The sequence below is a fragment of the Aedes aegypti genome, chromosome 3 (assembly GCF_002204515.2).
Source record: "Aedes aegypti strain LVP_AGWG chromosome 3, AaegL5.0 Primary Assembly, whole genome shotgun sequence".
NCBI classification, from domain to species: Eukaryota; Metazoa; Arthropoda; class Insecta; order Diptera; family Culicidae; genus Aedes; species Aedes aegypti.
The window spans coordinates 287,462,849-287,480,481 of NC_035109.1; the positions used below are offsets into that span (position 1 = coordinate 287,462,849).

Here is a 17,633-nt window from a genome sequence, read left to right on the forward strand (position 1 = left end):
CGAGTATACTCAACAAATTTATAGTATATAAACACATAGATATTAAGAACACAATGTAATTTAGAATGGTCTACAAAATGTTTGACGTCAAATAAATAAATAAACTGTTGTGACGGAATTTGTTTGTGAAACTGGCAACACTGCAATAGAGAAATAGTCAGTAGTGTTCTTTGGAAGAGAAGAGTTCAGGAGGCCGTTTCTTTGGTAGTGCGAAGTGAACACCAAAATGTATGTAACTATAATAATTGTAATTTGTAATATTTATACTGAATAAACCATTTTCAGCATTGAAGCTGCGAGCATTAAGGCTGCTGTCAATTTTTGTGTGTTTCTGCCAAAGGTGACTCTCCCCCTCCCCAACATAAACATAGTAAAAAATTTGTAAACATAAATGGATTAAATGCACAGTATAGTATGAAAATATGCTGCAATAGAATTCCAACTTTCGTATCGCCGGATTTTTTTGAAGCCTTTTGATGGAAGTCATCAAAACTGAACACAGAATAACACTCAGAAATCTCAAGGAACTATACAGAAATCTATTATAGAAATACTTTATGAATTTATTTTAGTATTATTTAGTTTATTTCACATTTAACTTGCAACTAATATTTTATCTTTGCCACAGTAAAACCTCCATGAGTCGATATCTGAAGGGACCATCGACTCATGGAAATATCGAGTAGTGGAAACAAAAGCCTTGGAATGTCGTTTGAAAGAACCATCATAGTAACCATGAAATTTTGTTTTTAGTATGGTTCCATGAGTCGATATCGAGTCATGGAACATCGACTCATGGAGGTTTAACTGTATAACGGTTTCTCAAGAAAATCCTTAATATTTTAGACATATAGCATTGTATTACTTGTTGAATTTCTTTAAAAATCTAGCCCGGAATTCTGTCAAAAGTTTTCAGATATACCTATAATACTTTCAGAAAGTACTCAATCCATGGGAAATTTTTGCGAGTACTTAGAACAAGGTATTGAAAACATGAAACATGTTAACTGGAGAGATCACTGGAAGAGATTTCTGATGAACTTATAAAAATTCCTTGGAGGTTATCTGGAAGATGAAAGATTCTTCGAAAAAATGCTTATAGGAATCGTAAAGACAAAATTGTTCCAATTATGAGATTAAACCAAAATTAAAAAGACAAATTTCTTTGGGTTGAAATAAATTACATTAAACTTCAGCAAACAGTGCTGTTATATCTTTTTTCATGGACTACGGAAAATACTTCGAAATGAGACATAACAAGTTACCTTGCTTTCTATTGAGAACGTCTTGTTTGATTATATAAATAAAGGAATTACGAAAAAAAACTCCTAGATTTAACTCTAGATGAGATTTTAGAGAAATTTTAGAAAAAAATATTCGGAACAATACCAAAAACAATATCTATGGTGAAAACTTGGGCCATATCTGGAAAAACATACAGCAAGGTTTCTCGACAAATTAATTTAAAATATCATAAAAATACCTGTAGGAATTTCTGAGAAATCTGCTCGAGATGGTGAATACAAGATTTGGTGAATAGAAAATTTGTGGAGTGATTCCTGAAAAGACTACTAAAGGAATAACCAAATGAAATTCTTAATGAGTTTCTGAAGGAGGAAATCGCAGAAGAAAATACTGAAAAAAAATCAGAGATAAAATCGGAAATTTTTTCATTTATTTAGTTAACATCTAGACAAATAACACTGAATCAACAATTTCACGCCACAATACTCGGTTCGAGGCTGCATCTCTCCATCCTCGGTTCTGCCACACGCTCGCCAAATCGATGCGCACTTGATCCGCCCACCTAGCTCGCTGCGCTCCACGCCTTCTTATACCAACCGGATCCGAAGCAACCACCATCTTGGCAGGGTTGCTGTCCGGTATTCTTGCAACATGCAACATAATTTTTGGATCAAATTACATACATGGTCTCATATTTGGTCAGATGAATCATGTTTTCATATTCTTGTTATTCATAATTAACATTATAGACTAATATTTTTTAGAATCATGTTTTTTTCACAAATGTTTTCTTTTTAAATAATTTATGGGAAACAGTGTTGGTTCCTGTATTGCGGGAAAGGGGCAAAATAAATTTTCATCTTGTTTCAGAGAGTGGGCAAAGGCGCTTAAACCAAGGCTCTTGTGCCAGGACATGAGGGGGAAATGCCTATGTCCCAACCCAGGAGAACAACAATGGAATGTGCATTAACTTTCTTAGCAAAGCCATTCCCAACGATTTTATCTATAACCCTGAATCGAAACGGTTGGTACGGTTGTCTCAATTTCTTCTTTCCTTAAATTGAAATTCTTTTGGCTGTTAGTTTATTGATCCATGAACAACCTAATCGTCATTTTTGTAATTATCTTTAACCCTAAAGTCTGCACAGTGGGCCTGTCATATCGCAGATATTCTGCAAATATTAATACAGTAGATGCATTAGCCTTAGAATGCTAATGTCGCGACTGTTCGTGTGACCAACATCTAGTTTGACACGCTCTGACAGCTTGAGTACCGGGTCTATAAATGTCAAACAAATTTTGTCAACCGAAATAAACCATTCTCTAGAACATGGCACTGAAAATACAATCAAAAGCTTCAATAATAACTATAATTAAAATAATTGTGTTTTGTGACAACAGCGCCATTAGAGCTCTTCTACTTGTATTTAAAAAAATACACGGAAACGTTAATGCTCCCAGTGCATGGTTATGACCTTTGAAGGAAGCACCACACTAGACAATGGACTAGCATGCAACGCCCAGTGGCACAGTTGAAATACGTTCATAACGAAAAGTTTTCCAGGCTGAAGCGGTAATCGAACCCACACTCCTTGTCTCAATGTGGCTAAATACGGCCATTAAGCCCACTATTCTATTATTAGTACTGACAAAAAAAATACCTGAATTTCCAGGATGCTTTTCAATATTGGCTGTGCAAGCACATAGATTAGATTATATTAGAATGCAAAACATTGTCAGGTATCATACAAGGTAATTTAGTGACAGTTATCTGATGATTTTTCCAATATTTTTTCTTGGATTTATCCAAGATTTCCTGGTACGATTTCTACAATATGTTTCCAAACATACTCAAAAAAAAATTCAACGAAAAAAGAAAATTCTTTCGGAAAAACGTTAACCCGAACGTTTAGGGTCGCCAGGTCCTCTTCAACTACACACAGCCAGCGTATTCTATCAAGCCGGCCTCTATCTTTTCCTGCAACCTTGTACTTCGTTTTGATAGAATTAATAGTCAGGTATATCCTCGCTGACCGTGTGATAATAGTGCCGTTTCACTGCACGCCAGATCTTCTAATAACACCCTCGAGTGCAATGTTGAACAGTAAATTCGAAAGTGTGTCTACCTGCTTCAATCTGTCACGAACGAGGTTGATACCGTTTTGATTCATATTACGGACAGCTTCTAATTCCGGACACGCTGCTTTGTATGGGAAACATTTCACACGAAATGGTTCAATTTTTGCTGTTCAAAGTTCCCATTTTCATAGCTCATTTCAATAAGCATTTTCCATAGAAACGTATGCAAATTTATAATGTACAAGTATCTTGAACGTGTCTTTAGTTGTTTGACGATTTCAATTGATGTGATGACTTTTCTTTTTATGAGGTAATATGAGGCAAAAGTAATTAAGCGTCCGGAATAAGAATCATCAAGAGTTCACACATTTTTATTTATTTAAAATTATTCATGTTACGGAATAAGAATATTCACTCACCATTCGAAATTTAAGTGTTTTGAAGGCTCGATAACGCGAATAAATCATACAGAATGATTTATTTTATATGCTTTCTGATGAGTAATACTTCACTGAGGCCATAAGTGTCCGTATTAAGCATATCCAGCATAGGCCTCTGCACTGTTTTGATTTTGCATGGGATCTTGACGTTTACTGGCCTTGTTGTTTACAAATTTCGTGAAAGAGTGAAAGAGAGACAATTATTTTTGTGCAGAGCCCTATAGCACATACCGTGCTGCATCAATACCCGGACGCCCAAGGTTATACGCATTTTCAAATGCTTTGGATAATCGTTATTTTATTATGTAATTGTTATTTTATAATGTATTGCTATTAAACGATAACTATTAGGATAGAACTTGATAATTTTCACAAAATTTACAATGAATTTTTTGAAAATACCGTAAAAATTTAGTTAATTCTGTACCATGTCGTGTCCACAAATCCGGACACATGAATCAAAATCCGGACATCTATGCATCAAATTCCGGACATTCAAATAATAACAGCTTTTTTCACATAAAACTTTAAAAATATTTAACACACCTTCAAATCACGATACACAGAATGATAGATTTGTAAACAACATATTTTTTCTCTGTTGGATGATCCTGAAACATCATAAAACGTTGTTTTTGAAGTCTTCAAAATATATTGTGATATGTGCATAATTCCTCATAGTATTTACACACATTTTACACTAATTTTCAGTTTATATTGTTTAACATCACAGTAATATAACTTTTGACCACTTTTTCCAGGTTTTCGAATAATTATAATGTATTATTTTATTGTTGATTCTTGGAAAAATAGATGTTAAAGTATTGTGTCCGGATTCAAAACCACACGTATAAGTATCCGGACAGTCTTCTTCTAGCACTTAATTATGTGTATTTTCAGTAAATTCTGCAAAACTATTGAACTATTTATCAAGAAAAAGACACAAACAAATCACTACAGAACATGTATTACAAATGATTAAAACGTAAGAAACGCGTCAATAATTGCCGAATTGCGATGGTGCATTGAGTATTATTCCTTCGATTTTCGTTAATTTCGAAAATAAACGCGTCCGAGTGAAACTGACTGTTGTTTTTAACTTTACCGTTGTTTTACAAGGCTAACTTGATGTCAATTCACGTTACAATGGTCAACGGTAGTTAACATTTATTATACGAAAAATATTCTTACATTTTTAAAGGATATTTAACATTGAAATTATTGAATTTCACCAGAGTGTCCGGATATTGGTCCCGTCCGGATTTTGATTCATCACGGTATCAGCCTACTCAGTATCGCCGAAAAACCATGTTTAGACGTTATTTGCCACATCTCATTTTTTTTTCACTGAGTCGAACGCCGCATGGAAATCAATAAACAGATGTTGAATTTGCAAGTTATACTCCTTATATATGAATTTATCCAGGATTATTCACAAGGTAAACATCTGGTCCATCGTCGAGCGGCACACACTAAAATTAGCTTAGACGGATTTCACGCCAACTCGACACGCGATTGGCAGCACCCCTTCAGAATTCAATGAGACTTTCTGGATGTGAAAAGTATGTGAAACTAAGGTATTTTGCATATTTTGTTTTTTCAAAATTGATCTAGACTAACATTTGGATAGGGTAAATTTTTTTTATTTTTTTTTTTAAACCCGTATAACTCAAAAACGGTAAGACCTACAAAAAAGTGTTGTATGGAGGTATATCAAAGTGTTGTAATGGTATACCAATTAAGAGGAAGAACCAGGATATATTGCAATAATAATAATAAAAACAAACCACGACTTTTTTCATAAACATAATATTGACCCTTTCCAGACACCTGTTAAGATTGGCTTTGACCAAATAAGACATGAAATATTATTGTGATATCTTTCCAACCATAAAAAACCCATCGTATTGTTAGACGGAGTTGATTTTCTCATAAGCGGTTTGGTGCGAGATCAATTGAATTTAATAAAAAAAAAACTGTATAATTCCGTTTTATTTCTTTTAACTACTCCCAATAAAACAAAAATGATCTATTTTGTGATTAAAACTTATTTATCACTTAAAAATATGATCACACTAGACTATTTAAAGCTAAATAAAAATAAAATAAAAAATTCATTTTGGACTTGAAAAAATCGATGTTTGAAAAACTTTTTTCCCTCAAATATGCCCAATTTGCAATGTATGGACGACTTTTAGTAAATTTAATTACGAAACTTTTGGCTTAAGGATGATCAAAATCTGAAACGGCCGTTTTTTTTAAATCGACTTTAAAGTTTTGAATAATTTTTTTTTTTAGTTTAGAAAATGTGTTTTTATTTTTTCAATATTTTTCTCTAAAACATCAGGAAATTTCACGACAGTCCCCTATACAACACTTTTTTGTACGTCTTATCGTTTTCGAGTTATACGGGTTTAAAAAAAGTAAAAAAAAACTTTGACCCTTTCCAAATGTTAGTCTAAATCGATTTTGAAAAAAACAAAGCATGTAAAGTATCTTAGTTTCACATAGTCTTCACACCTAGAAAGTTTCATTGAATTCTGAAGGGGTACTGCCAATCGCGTGTCGAGTTGGCGTGAAATCCGTCATTTGCTTCATTTACATTCTAATTTACATCTAAAACATACTATAGTTCGTTATTCTTACGAAGGCCGTTGTTTTCAAGAATAATGTTGCAATTAGTAAGAGGTTGAGGTGAGAAAATTACAGACACATCTCAAATCATCCAAAGCACAAATCTGGAGAACCAAACTGGCATTGAGGCTGAAAATTTATTTGAATGATAATCACCAGCAAGTGACCAACGAACAAGATTTCAGCTAGAACGGCTATCCGATTCTCTATATTTGTGAAATTTTGAGATTCGATTCAAATTCTCCATAATTAAGCAAGAATATGTTTCAGCACTAATATTTTCCATCTCTCGAACTATTTGACAATAGATACGGAGGCGCTTTCTTCGTACCATTTTGCACTTGTAACGTCTAAAGCTAAGTATGCTGTTTTGCTCAAGAAAAGTAAAAAAAAATCCTTAACCTAATGGGTCAATAAATGTCCTACAGAGAGCCACTTTGAAATGACATTTCTTCTCAACTGCGTACTGCGATCAGAAAAATGTAATTTTCTGGACTATTTCTGGGAAGAAATTTTCCACACATCGAGGTAGGCGATTCCTTGTCAATAGCAAACCAGCCTTAAGATGAAGTAGGCCGTCATTGAAATTTGTACGCGTGGTAGATGATTGTTGTTAATTCATTCTACGGCTTCGAATTAAAGAAAATTAGTTGGGTTGCACTGACATTGCTGGTGAAGTATCAGCATACTATCGGCATGTAAACGCATCTAATGATACATTTTGAAAGCAATATGAATTATGAAGACTAAGATTTTTTACTTTGAAATTGCGAGCTGCACTTCAATCATCACTGCCAAAATGAATGACGGGCTACTTAGCCTTAAGAAAAAAAATCCTACATTTGTTAATCCCAGGTGCAAAATCGAATCAAATCTGCCATCTGACTGAATTTGCCGCTTGCTGAGCAAAAGTGGTAACTCAGAGAGTTGCACGATGCGCATACCCTACTCAGAGCAAAGCTGTCCTCCCCCTAGCTTCACTTTGTCTAATAGTTTTGAAGATAAAAATTGAAGAAAGTAAGTACCGTAAGGACGCCAATCACCGCTCATGCTCCATTCACCGCTCATTGAATTATTTTGAAAAATCTGAACAAATTTTCGCAATAAAAGTCATCAACATGTATTAGTATATCAGAATGGATTGTATCAGAATGAAGTTCATATGATTTAATATTATATACTATTCATAAAAAAATAACTTTAGGCTTTTCAAGGCGGTAAACATGAGTTGAACAATGAATTTATTATGGCAGATCGAAAAATGCTTCTTAGTTGCCACGCTTTAATATGTTGTTGTACTATAGTACAAAGATAACAACCAGCTAGTGAAAGTAAATTATATCCTACTAGTTGTGTATTTACAGCCTCATAGTTGGGATGAGCGGTGAATGGCGCCCTACACATGTATCATTGCCATACATGTTAATCCATACCATTATACGTTGTTTTCATTTCAACTTCTTTCCTACAAAAACAAATGTTTTATCTAGCGTCTAGCGCAAAAAGTTGCGAAAAATATTGAAAAAACCGATTTTTGGCAGCATTTATTGTGTTGAAATGCTGTTAAATGAGCGGTGAATGGCGTCCTTACGGTACAACTATGAATTTTTGCCATATTCTTATAGGGTGATAGAATTGGTTAAATAGGCATTTTTACACATACAAAATGCAAGAACATTTTACCAACTATTTGTAGATATCTATGATGGCCGATTATACGTTTGTACCTCTTTGTTATTACTTTGTATGGCATGACCAATTTGTATCATTAAAAGAAAATTCAGAAAATTGACAAGATGGTTTTTCAAAACGTTTCGATTCGAACGGAATCTTAAATAACTTCAGAATTATAGTTACTATCTACATAAAAAGACACTAAGTTTGCAAAGGAAAAAGCATAAGCATAAATTACCGTATAGTTTATAATTGCTACTACATGATTGACTAGAACAATCCAAGTTGCACAAATATCCTATTGATGGGGCTTAGGATTAGCTTACCATTCTCTAAATTCCATTCTCTAAGCTCAAAATCTAAGAGTCAATAACGGCACTTGCCACGATCAGAAAAGGAGAGGAATATTACTAGAGATCGAATATACCTCTGCATATTCATAGTTGTCATGGCAAGGATGCTAGGTTAGTGATGAGATATATGTATTCTCGCCTAACTGAATTCTCAATATTACTGGAAATACGTATCACTGTTGCAAAAACTCTTGGCTATAAATATGATAAATGTTTGAAAACTTACCATATTCAAATGTAGAAAGCATCTGGTTTGAAGTCGAGTAAAAAACTTAAGAAATTTCACAGTGTACCTGCCTTATCTTTAAGCTCATTTTCACGCGTATTAAGCTTTCAGCACATTGCGATGGGGAAACATAAAAAAGAACAGTTCTCATTAGTATTCAACTGAAGCTGAGGTTAAGAAGCTCGTTTAGTTTAATAAGTAAGAGAAAGTACAAAGATTTGAAATACACTTGCATATTATAAGTAAAAGTAGTGAACGAATTCAAGTTGTTGCAAGCATTTAATTAGTTAGTTCTGATTAAAACAACGGATTCATGTCGACCAATGTGAAAATCGATAGTTGAAATGCATAAACTTTAATGAAAAATATACGATTTAGATTGCCAATATTTATGCACCCTGAATGCTTTGGAGTGCGAATATAACTGCTTGTAGAAATATAATTTTCAAAAACGGACGAACAATGTCAGACCAAATATCAATAAAAAATCCAAACGATACAAAACGAAACCTTCCATCGATGCAAACACCAACTTTGGAGAATGTTGCCGAGTATACCAAGCAAAGTGCATGTGAGTTTTGTGACATCACACCTATCCACGGATGTAAACATTTTCTGAGCAGTGCAAACCAACTGTTGATTGAACGGTAATTACAGATAACTCAAATAGCAAGCACAACACAAATTACAAACCGACACTTTACATACCGTTTCATTTCAGCATATGGTGGTTTTGTGTATTCGGAGTAGCGTTATACTATTGTGGCCATCTTGTATTCAACGTCTACGAAGAACGGAAACGCGATCCTATCATTATTAGTTTCGACCAGCAAACGTCTTCCATCTATTCAATTCCCTTTCCAGCGGTTACGATTTGCCCCGAAACTAAAGTTAAGTCATCCGTTTTGAACATGTCGCACACATTCGAACTGGTGCGCAAAAACAAACTGAATGAAACCATTGATGAAGAACGGTGAGTGGTAATTGTGCTTTTGTGAAAACTGATTATCTAGATCATTTTTCTATTCTCCAGTGTGCGACGACTGCTATTACTACTACAACTATGTGATTACAACATCTACGATAAGCACGAAACGCCATTCTACTCCGACGATGTTTTGGTTCAGCTCAGAAAGATGTCCATTCCCTCGTACGAAGTTTTCAACTCTTGCGGTTGGAAAGGTGAAGGGGTAACTTGTTTGAAGTACTTCAAAACAACGCTAACCGAGAAAGGCTTCTGTTATACCTTCAATGCCATCGCAAACAACGACTTGCTCCGGAAAGATCAGCTAGATCCAAGGTACAATCTGAATTCCGAGACGCGTTCTTCAGATTGGGAGCTTGACGAAGGGTTCCACGGTAATGTCGGGAGTAACGCTTTTCCACGTCGAATAGTTTCCGGAGGATATCGCAATAGTCTCGGAGCAACCCTTATAGTCAACAAAAGTGACCTGGACTATCTCTGCGGCGATTCTTTTCAAGGGTATAAGGTAATGCTTCATATGCCTGACGAATTCCCATTAGTTTCCCACCAGTACTTCCGAGTTCCATTGGATCAGGAACTGATTGTATCGGTAACTCCAAACGTTATTTCCACGAATGATCGTGTACGACGTTATCTACCGGAAGAGCGGAAATGTTACTACACACACGAACGGTACTTGCGTTTCTTCAAAATCTACAACAAAATCAACTGTGAAACGGAATGTTTGACGAACTATACTTATCATCTGTGCGGTTGTGTTCAATTTTGGATGCCTCACCCCAAGGGGGCTCCAGTCTGTACGCTTCACGATGCCCCATGCTATCAATCGGCTGTATCGCATATCTCCAAAAGGGCTGCCAGATTCAGATCGGACTCCTGCAACTGTCTACAAACGTGCAACTACATAGAATATCAAACCCAAGTGTCACAAGCCGGATGGAATTGGCAGAACGGCGAATTTTTCAACTACATGGAGCGAAGACCAATGACAGATAGGTTCGGCAATCTTCTAGACAAAACTTACAAGCATATAAACTATGTAATTCTTTACAGCGTGCATCAGTCCAAGATGGTGATCTACTTCCGGGAGGCGGACTTTATTCCTTTAGTGCGCAAAGAGAGAACTAGTGTGAGTGAGTTGATTGCCAACTGCGGAGGGTTGATGGGCTTGTTCATGGGGGCCAGCTTGGTAAGCATGGTCGAGCTGGTTTACTATTGCACCTTGAGACCGGTTGCAATGTGGATGCTAGAAAAGCGGAAGAATCCTGACAACAATGAAGATGAACAACGATGTTCTTGCCGATGTGAGATCAACCAAGAGTAGCTATTTGTTCTCTAGCATAAGCACATTTTTGATTAAAATATGGTGTACAAAGTTACTGTTTTAAGATTGAATAGAAAGTTATTAATAAACAATAGAGTTGTCAACTTTTCGGAAATAATCCTAACTAGAACACAAAGTGAACATCGAAGCCAAGCTGCATCTCGACTTACACACTGAGTTTATAGAGTAAAATCATTAATGTTGCTATTGTTCGAGGTTTAGCTTTCCACGACCTGACAGCGGGCGTAACGGGCTTGAGGCCACATTAATTTTTAGAACAAACAATGGAAAACCATAATTAAGGCAATAATAATTGAAATCAGTTTTGTGACAACAGTCATGGGCGGATGTGAAGGTCGTTGACCTCCCCCCCCATGGACGACGGAAAAAAACAATCAAAACTTTACTAATTTACACAGAAGTTTTGTTTGAATTTTTCAAGGATTATTTCAGCTGTTATTTATATACCATTGCTTTTTGGATAGTCCAAGTCCAAGTGAAAATTAGACTTCAGCCCAAGATTTTTCCAGGAATCAGCTATTTTATACACAAAGCAGGCGTTACATCGCTTCTCCTTTGCTGAAGAATTTTAGGAGTCATTGGTGGACTCTTATAAGAAATCATTCAAAGAGTTTATCAACAGTCCGCAGAAGAATCTGCCAAAAAAAATTCCCGTTCTGTAAGGAGATTTTTGAACAACATATCCGATATATATTTTTTGAATTCATCCTTAGAATCTTGCCAAAAATTTCTTCTTAACATAAAGAATGCTTCATTAATTGCTTCAAGAGTTCAAAGAACTTACTGAGAAATTGAAGGGATTCCACCGTGTTTGCCTAAGATTAATATTTTTGCATATTTTTCTTAAGAATTTCTTTAATTAATTCTTTTTAAAGATTCATACGGAAATTTTACTGAATTTTTAAAAGGTTTTGCCTGAAACTCAACTTTATTTGAGTAGACTGAACATTTCCACCAGAAACGACTAGGATAAGCAAAGAATTCCTACTGGAATAATTCTGAAACTTTTTTAAGCATTCGATTAGTTGCACCAGGAATACCCCCAAATATTGCCTTAGGAAGAGTTTCCCTAAAAAATGCTTGATATTATGGTCAAATTTACCCATAAATAACTTTTGAGCATCTTAAAAATAATTGCTGGATACCACCGGAGATTGTAATTTGTTTAAAAATTTCAGATATTTCCCTTGTTATTTCTTCCTGAATTGTTCTAAATAAGAAATTCCTTTAGGTATTGTATAAACATATTATACGGCTATTCAAGCACAAATTTTTCCAGGAAATTCTTTGGGATTCCTTCAGATATTTTATCAAGAACTCAATCTACGAAATGACTTCAGGATTCTTCCTCCATTTCTTGAGGATTTTTTTATAAAAGATACCCAAAAAAAGTTATAGAAAACTCGGAAACTTCTAAGAGCTCTCCCGGAAAAAATATGTTTAGTATACAATTAGAAGTAGGTTTGAATAGGAATTTTGAATAGGAATCTTATCTAAAACGTATCGTATTGATTGATGTAGGAATTAATGCTGTGCTTTTCTCTGAAACAAAATTTTGATTTTTTTCAGGGCTTCTCCAAATATTTAAAAAGGCAATCTTCCTAACATGCATTAGAAATAATTTCAGAATTTTTTTTCAGAACATCATCTAATATTTACTTAAGGTTTGGCTGTAATTTCGATGCATTATTGCGAGAATTGATGCAGAAATCTCAGGAGAAATTCTTTTAAACTATACTTAAAGAGATTCCAAGAAGAGAATTCCTGTGGAATTTAATGTAACTATTTTAGAGGAGATTTTAAATAAATCCCTGGGGACATTCTTATTAAAATTGAAGAATGTTGGTGATCTGGAAGAAATTCTTTGATTCTTGATGTAGCTGTTGGTGTTGATTATAAAATAATCCTAGAAGATATGTCAAAAATAATTTGTGTAAGAAATACTTAAAAGCTCAAAGACATAGCTCAGCGGAAGACATTTCGATAAAATTCTTGTTAGAATTTCATTGAGAGGTATTTACCAGAAAACAAATAGATGGAAGAATCTTAAATGGGAAGTTTGATGGAATTTGCAAGAATTCCGTGAACAAAAATATAATTGATTTCAGAAGATACATTGACAGTATTCTTGAATCAATCCTCAGAGATCAGGAATTTCAGGCATCTATTGAGACAGAGCAAATTATCCAGAAAGTAAAATAAGAACAAATCCTGGAAAAATCTCTAATGACATCCCTACACATTTTCTGTTAAGTTATTTTAAGGAATGCTTGCTAAAACAAAGTAAGATGCCTGGATACATTCTGGAGCTTTTCCTGGAAGAAATGCTGGTGGGATCATTATAATTATTAACTTTATTTACGAGACTTTCAGCCCGTGGCTGGTTCGTCTCGGGCTGGTGGGATCAAACTTAGAAAATTCTTGGAGAAACTGTATGAAATCCTCATATTCGAAATTAACGATCAATAAAAACTCCACCAATCGAAATTTTTTAACTTTTTCAATCCGGAATTTTTCAAAGCTTTGAATGGTCAACAAATTGAACCAACACGTGTTTTGGACTCCTTCATAGTTTTACGTTTCGTACAGAAAAGGGTGCAAAGATTGTGTAAATTCGTTAATAAACTTCTGAAGTCGCTTGGCCACCCCCTCCGTTGATGGAAATGCTGGCTGCGCCTGTATCAACGGCGCCACTAGCCTTCTACTATGTACACTGCAACCTCAATTTACAAACTAGATCAGTGGTTCATAAATTGAATTGGATCGTGAAGTGAACCAGTTCGTAAAATGTGGTTTTTAGTTCGTAAAATGAGGTTTTACCATTAAGAGTTTACTTGTAAGGAATTACTTTTTGCTGTTTCAATAAATTGTGCTTATTATTGATTTATGTGATTCCTAATCAGACTAAAATGTGTGAAAGTTAAGATCGTCCAAAAAAAAATTCTTGGAGTTTGGGCACATGATGCTATGTGAGTAAAATATCTCGCGACCCTGATCCCCAGAAGATTGTTTTACAGTCGACTCTCCACATCTCGATGGTCTACATCTCGATATCTCTCCCTATGTCGATGATTTCATAAGTCCCTTAAGTCTGCATACATTTTCACTTTCCATAACTCGATATCCTCCTCATCTCGATATCTCCATATCTCGATGTGTTTCTGTTGATTTTTCGTTCTCAATTTCCTCGATCCATCAGGAGTATGTTCTTTGAACGCAAGAATACCCAAATAACCATCCCAAATATTCTACATGCTCGTTGAAAGGCGACATTTCTCATATGTCATATATGTCAGAACCTTTCAGGGCTCTTATATTGAATCAGATAATTATCTCGTTGTTGCTAAAATTTGGGCGCGGTTTTCCAGCGTCACGTGTTCCATAAATCAGAGAACTTCCACAGCTTCAATATGCAATGCTTGTCAGTGTATTGTAGAACGTGAAGTACGGCTAAAGGTTTTCCGTCTCCTGTTCCGTTCCCTGGCTCAAGAAAAAAGACAACTTAAGCACCACCGAAGAGAACCGTCTGTCGAGTTATGTTTGCCCGGCCAGAAATCCAACCTCATTGTGTTTTTTTTTTATAAGAATCTCAATAGCAATTTAGAAAACGATACACAAAACTCAAAAGGTATAGTGGATCGAGATTTCTCAGTTATAGAGGTCGCCTTAAGCGATTCTCAAAAAAATAGTTGATGCTGACCGTCGTTCTACCGACAAACAAAGACACCACTCACGTGTATCATCACTGGAAGAACTCACTAATTCAAATTTTCCTGTCCGCTTCAGACACGTGAGTGGAGAGACTGATTTCCCAGGCAGTCTGCCCTGACGTACAACAAACAGAAAAAAAACAGGTAGAACGACGCGAACGTGAGAAATCTCGGAGACCAAAAAACTGTTACAGGGAAAGCACTAACATATTACTAAAATACATAATTTGGTTGAGAACAGCAAAAACATTTAGAAATTTATTCAAATTTTAAAACCTATGTTTTTATTCATGACGTGTGTTTCTTTCTTCTACTTCTTCATACTTCCTAGATTTCCCTAAAGTGTGTGCGGATTTTCTAAACTAATTGTATCTACATTTTCTTTTAGTTTTCGAGCTCGGTTATTTTAACGCGAAAAATATTTGTACAGCGAAAAGCATCTAACGAATTATTTCTCGAAATTGGGAACTATTTTTGCAAAAAATATTTGATACCAGTTGTACGTGATGATAATGACTATCACGTCTACAAAATATTTTTTTCGATTAATGCTTTCATTTACGAGAAATTTGAAATTAGATGTCTTTCCCCATACAAAACAAAACGAAAAAACTGCTGCTGATGAACTGTGGACAAGAGCAAAGCAGGTAATCCATTGCGTGACGCTACGCTGTTCACTGCTAGTCGAGATTACCGACTTCGGTAAATTTTACTGGATTTTCGGACTACAGTGTTCTTGGTAATTTGTTTCTGTTACTAAATGTGGGGTAAATCGAAAAAATAAGCAAGGGATAGAAACTACCAGTCTACCCAGTAAACATTGCTGTGAATTTTTACTGGCTTCTTCAGTTTTTTTTTTCTTGAGATGCTCGTGCAGCTCTCGGAAAGTACACAAATTTTCTATCAACCAAGCCCACAATAAGAAATTTTCAACCGTTTTTATTCGAAAAAGTAGGTGATTCAACCTACGGAGGTTCCTTAGCCAAGTGGTTAGAGGTTCGATTTCCGGTTGGTCCAGGATCTTTTCGTAATGGAAATTTCCTTGAATTTCCTGGGCATATAGTATCATCGTACCTGTCACACGATATACGAATGCGAAAATGGCAATTAAGGCATTTACAGAAATATTTGTTTTGCTCGCGTATTTTGCATGGTGTTCATTTTACCACCAACCGCTGTTCATTTTACCCACATAGTGCAGGTAAAATGAACATTTGCATAGCTTTTTGATAGTGATGAAAATATGTAAAAATTTAGCTATTTTAGTCTGAATCCACGTCGCTGCTGTAGATTACATCCCTATTTTTGATGTTGTGTGATAGAACTATACAATTTCCTCGTTTTTCTATCAGAAACAAGATGATTTCCTTAAGGTGTTCATTTTACCACCCCTTCCCCTATCATTACACTGTTGAGAGGCCCAAACGCAAAGAAGCGCAAGTAACATTTTGTTTGGATTTGAGTAGAGTATACTAAAAATTCTACTATTTTCACGCTTCCCAATGGTATTTTAAGATTTTTTTGCGTCGAGTAGAAAACATGACATAATTCTTAGATGGTTGGCTATTTTTTCGGTTTCTATACAATTTGTATAGAATGAAAGATTGCTGAAAATACTTTAGAGTTGATTGTCTCAAAACAATGTGTTTGTCACTTACGCCTTTTCGCTTCTAACCTCCTCAGTTATTATATTTTATTTGCACTTGATATCTATGTTTTATAATTAATCCTTTAATATGAGCTAAACGTGTATCAAATTTCACATAATATGGCATTAATTCCATATTAATTCCTGATCGAGTATCCTAGAACTGTTGAAAATATCGCTGATGCTTAGCATATGGCTTAACCCGGAGATGAATTCTATGACCACGACTCCGTAGATGGTTTGCACGAGTTTTCTTCTCTTGTACTGATAGATCCCTCCTCAATCTACGAACACAACAATAGTACAAAATTTCCGCCAAACTCAACATGCTGGATCCCATCAAAAGTGCAAACAATCCTCCGAGTTGTGCGATGGCTTGATTGACTCCTACTAGTTCTCTTCGCCACATCGGAATGTAGTGCCGGTCTCTCAGCGAAACGAACATCAATCCTGGATCTACACTGCAAAATAAGTAAAGTTAAAATGTGTGTTTTATAATTGATCAATAAAAACGATACTTGTCACGCAAGAATTCTAGCTTGATGGGAAAGTCGTTTACGGGGATTTGCGTATACCCCACCTGATAACTGATGGAGTTGCACGATGGCAAACAGTGGCAAAAATGAGCATTCTTTTCGGCCAACTGTGCCTTTATAACAAGATCAAACAATGCATTTAGAGAAGTGCTATAACAGTCTATTTTGCTAGCGTCACATATTTTCGTATTGCTCAGCCGGGGCATAGAAAATTTCACGCATCCGCACTTCATCAGTGTATAGTTGGCAACACATTCGATAATACAGTTGAATTGATTGTAATGTTTAAAAAACTGGAGATGGCGTTCATTGTTGAAGAAACAATTCCTTTTGATTGGATTTATGGATCGAAGTGTTTCTGATGCCTTGAACACATTTACACCAACAGATATTATAGCAGCACTTTTATTATTCAAGCGGTAGAATCGATCTAGCGTTACAGCAATTTCGTCCGGAGCATGGATTGCAAATTTGAAACCTGTGTGCGCTCCCTGTAAAAGCAATAACAGGGAATATTAATATTTTAGAATAGTAAATGAAAAACTGTAATACCAAGCAGATCGCCTCTTGATCTGAGCGATTAGCAAAAGCTGCCATTATGATTCCAGAAACAATGCCGTTCGAAAGAGGTCTATATGGATATGCATTCAATCCAGATCCTACGCGATATCCATCCTCTCGTGTCCATTCCGAAGGAGAAGCTACATTGGAAAAGTTGAGAAAATCCGGAGAGATTCTATCCGTTCTATAGATTTCAT

The 17,633-nt window shown here is 35.4% G+C and overlaps 2 protein-coding genes and 1 long non-coding RNA gene across 3 annotated transcripts in view; 1 reads left to right on the top strand and 2 right to left on the bottom strand.

Moving 5' to 3' along the window:
- The window catches only part of LOC5563928, a 62,197-nt gene extending 52,746 nt beyond the window's left edge, over positions 1–9,451 (bottom strand). Inside the window, exon 1 of the mRNA XM_021849421.1 lies at positions 9,360–9,451. Coding sequence (XP_021705113.1) covers positions 9,360–9,367 — 8 coding nt within the window. The 5' untranslated portion in view covers positions 9,368–9,451. The remainder of the gene's footprint in view (positions 1–9,359) is intronic.
- LOC5563925 (pickpocket protein 28) lies at positions 8,793–11,075 on the top strand. Its single transcript, XM_021849418.1, has 4 exons — positions 8,793–9,298; positions 9,373–9,624; positions 9,685–10,632; positions 10,690–11,075. The coding sequence occupies exons 1-4, from the start codon at positions 9,054–9,056 to the stop codon at positions 10,958–10,960; spliced, it is 1,716 nt and encodes a 571-aa protein (XP_021705110.1). The 5' UTR covers positions 8,793–9,053; the 3' UTR covers positions 10,961–11,075.
- Positions 11,076–16,400: 5,325 nt separating this feature from the next.
- LOC110678655 lies at positions 16,401–17,356 on the bottom strand. Its single transcript, XR_002501810.1, has 2 exons — positions 16,858–17,356; positions 16,401–16,800 (listed from the first exon to the last, which is right to left on the bottom strand). It is a non-coding gene; the product is annotated as an uncharacterized LOC110678655 (long non-coding RNA).
- Between the last annotated feature and the right edge of the window lie 277 nt (positions 17,357–17,633).

Bases quoted from the DNA above. Each gene is read 5' to 3' on its own strand.
- LOC5563925 (XM_021849418.1), top strand. From the start codon at position 9,054: ATGCTTTGGAGTGCGAATATAACTGCTTGTAGAAATATAATTTTCAAA. The intron at 9,625-9,684 runs GTGAGTGGTAAT...TCTATTCTCCAG, and splicing joins GAAACCATTGATGAAGAACG to TGTGCGACGACTGCTATTAC. The intron at 10,633-10,689 runs GTTCGGCAATCT...AATTCTTTACAG, and splicing joins CGAAGACCAATGACAGATAG to CGTGCATCAGTCCAAGATGG.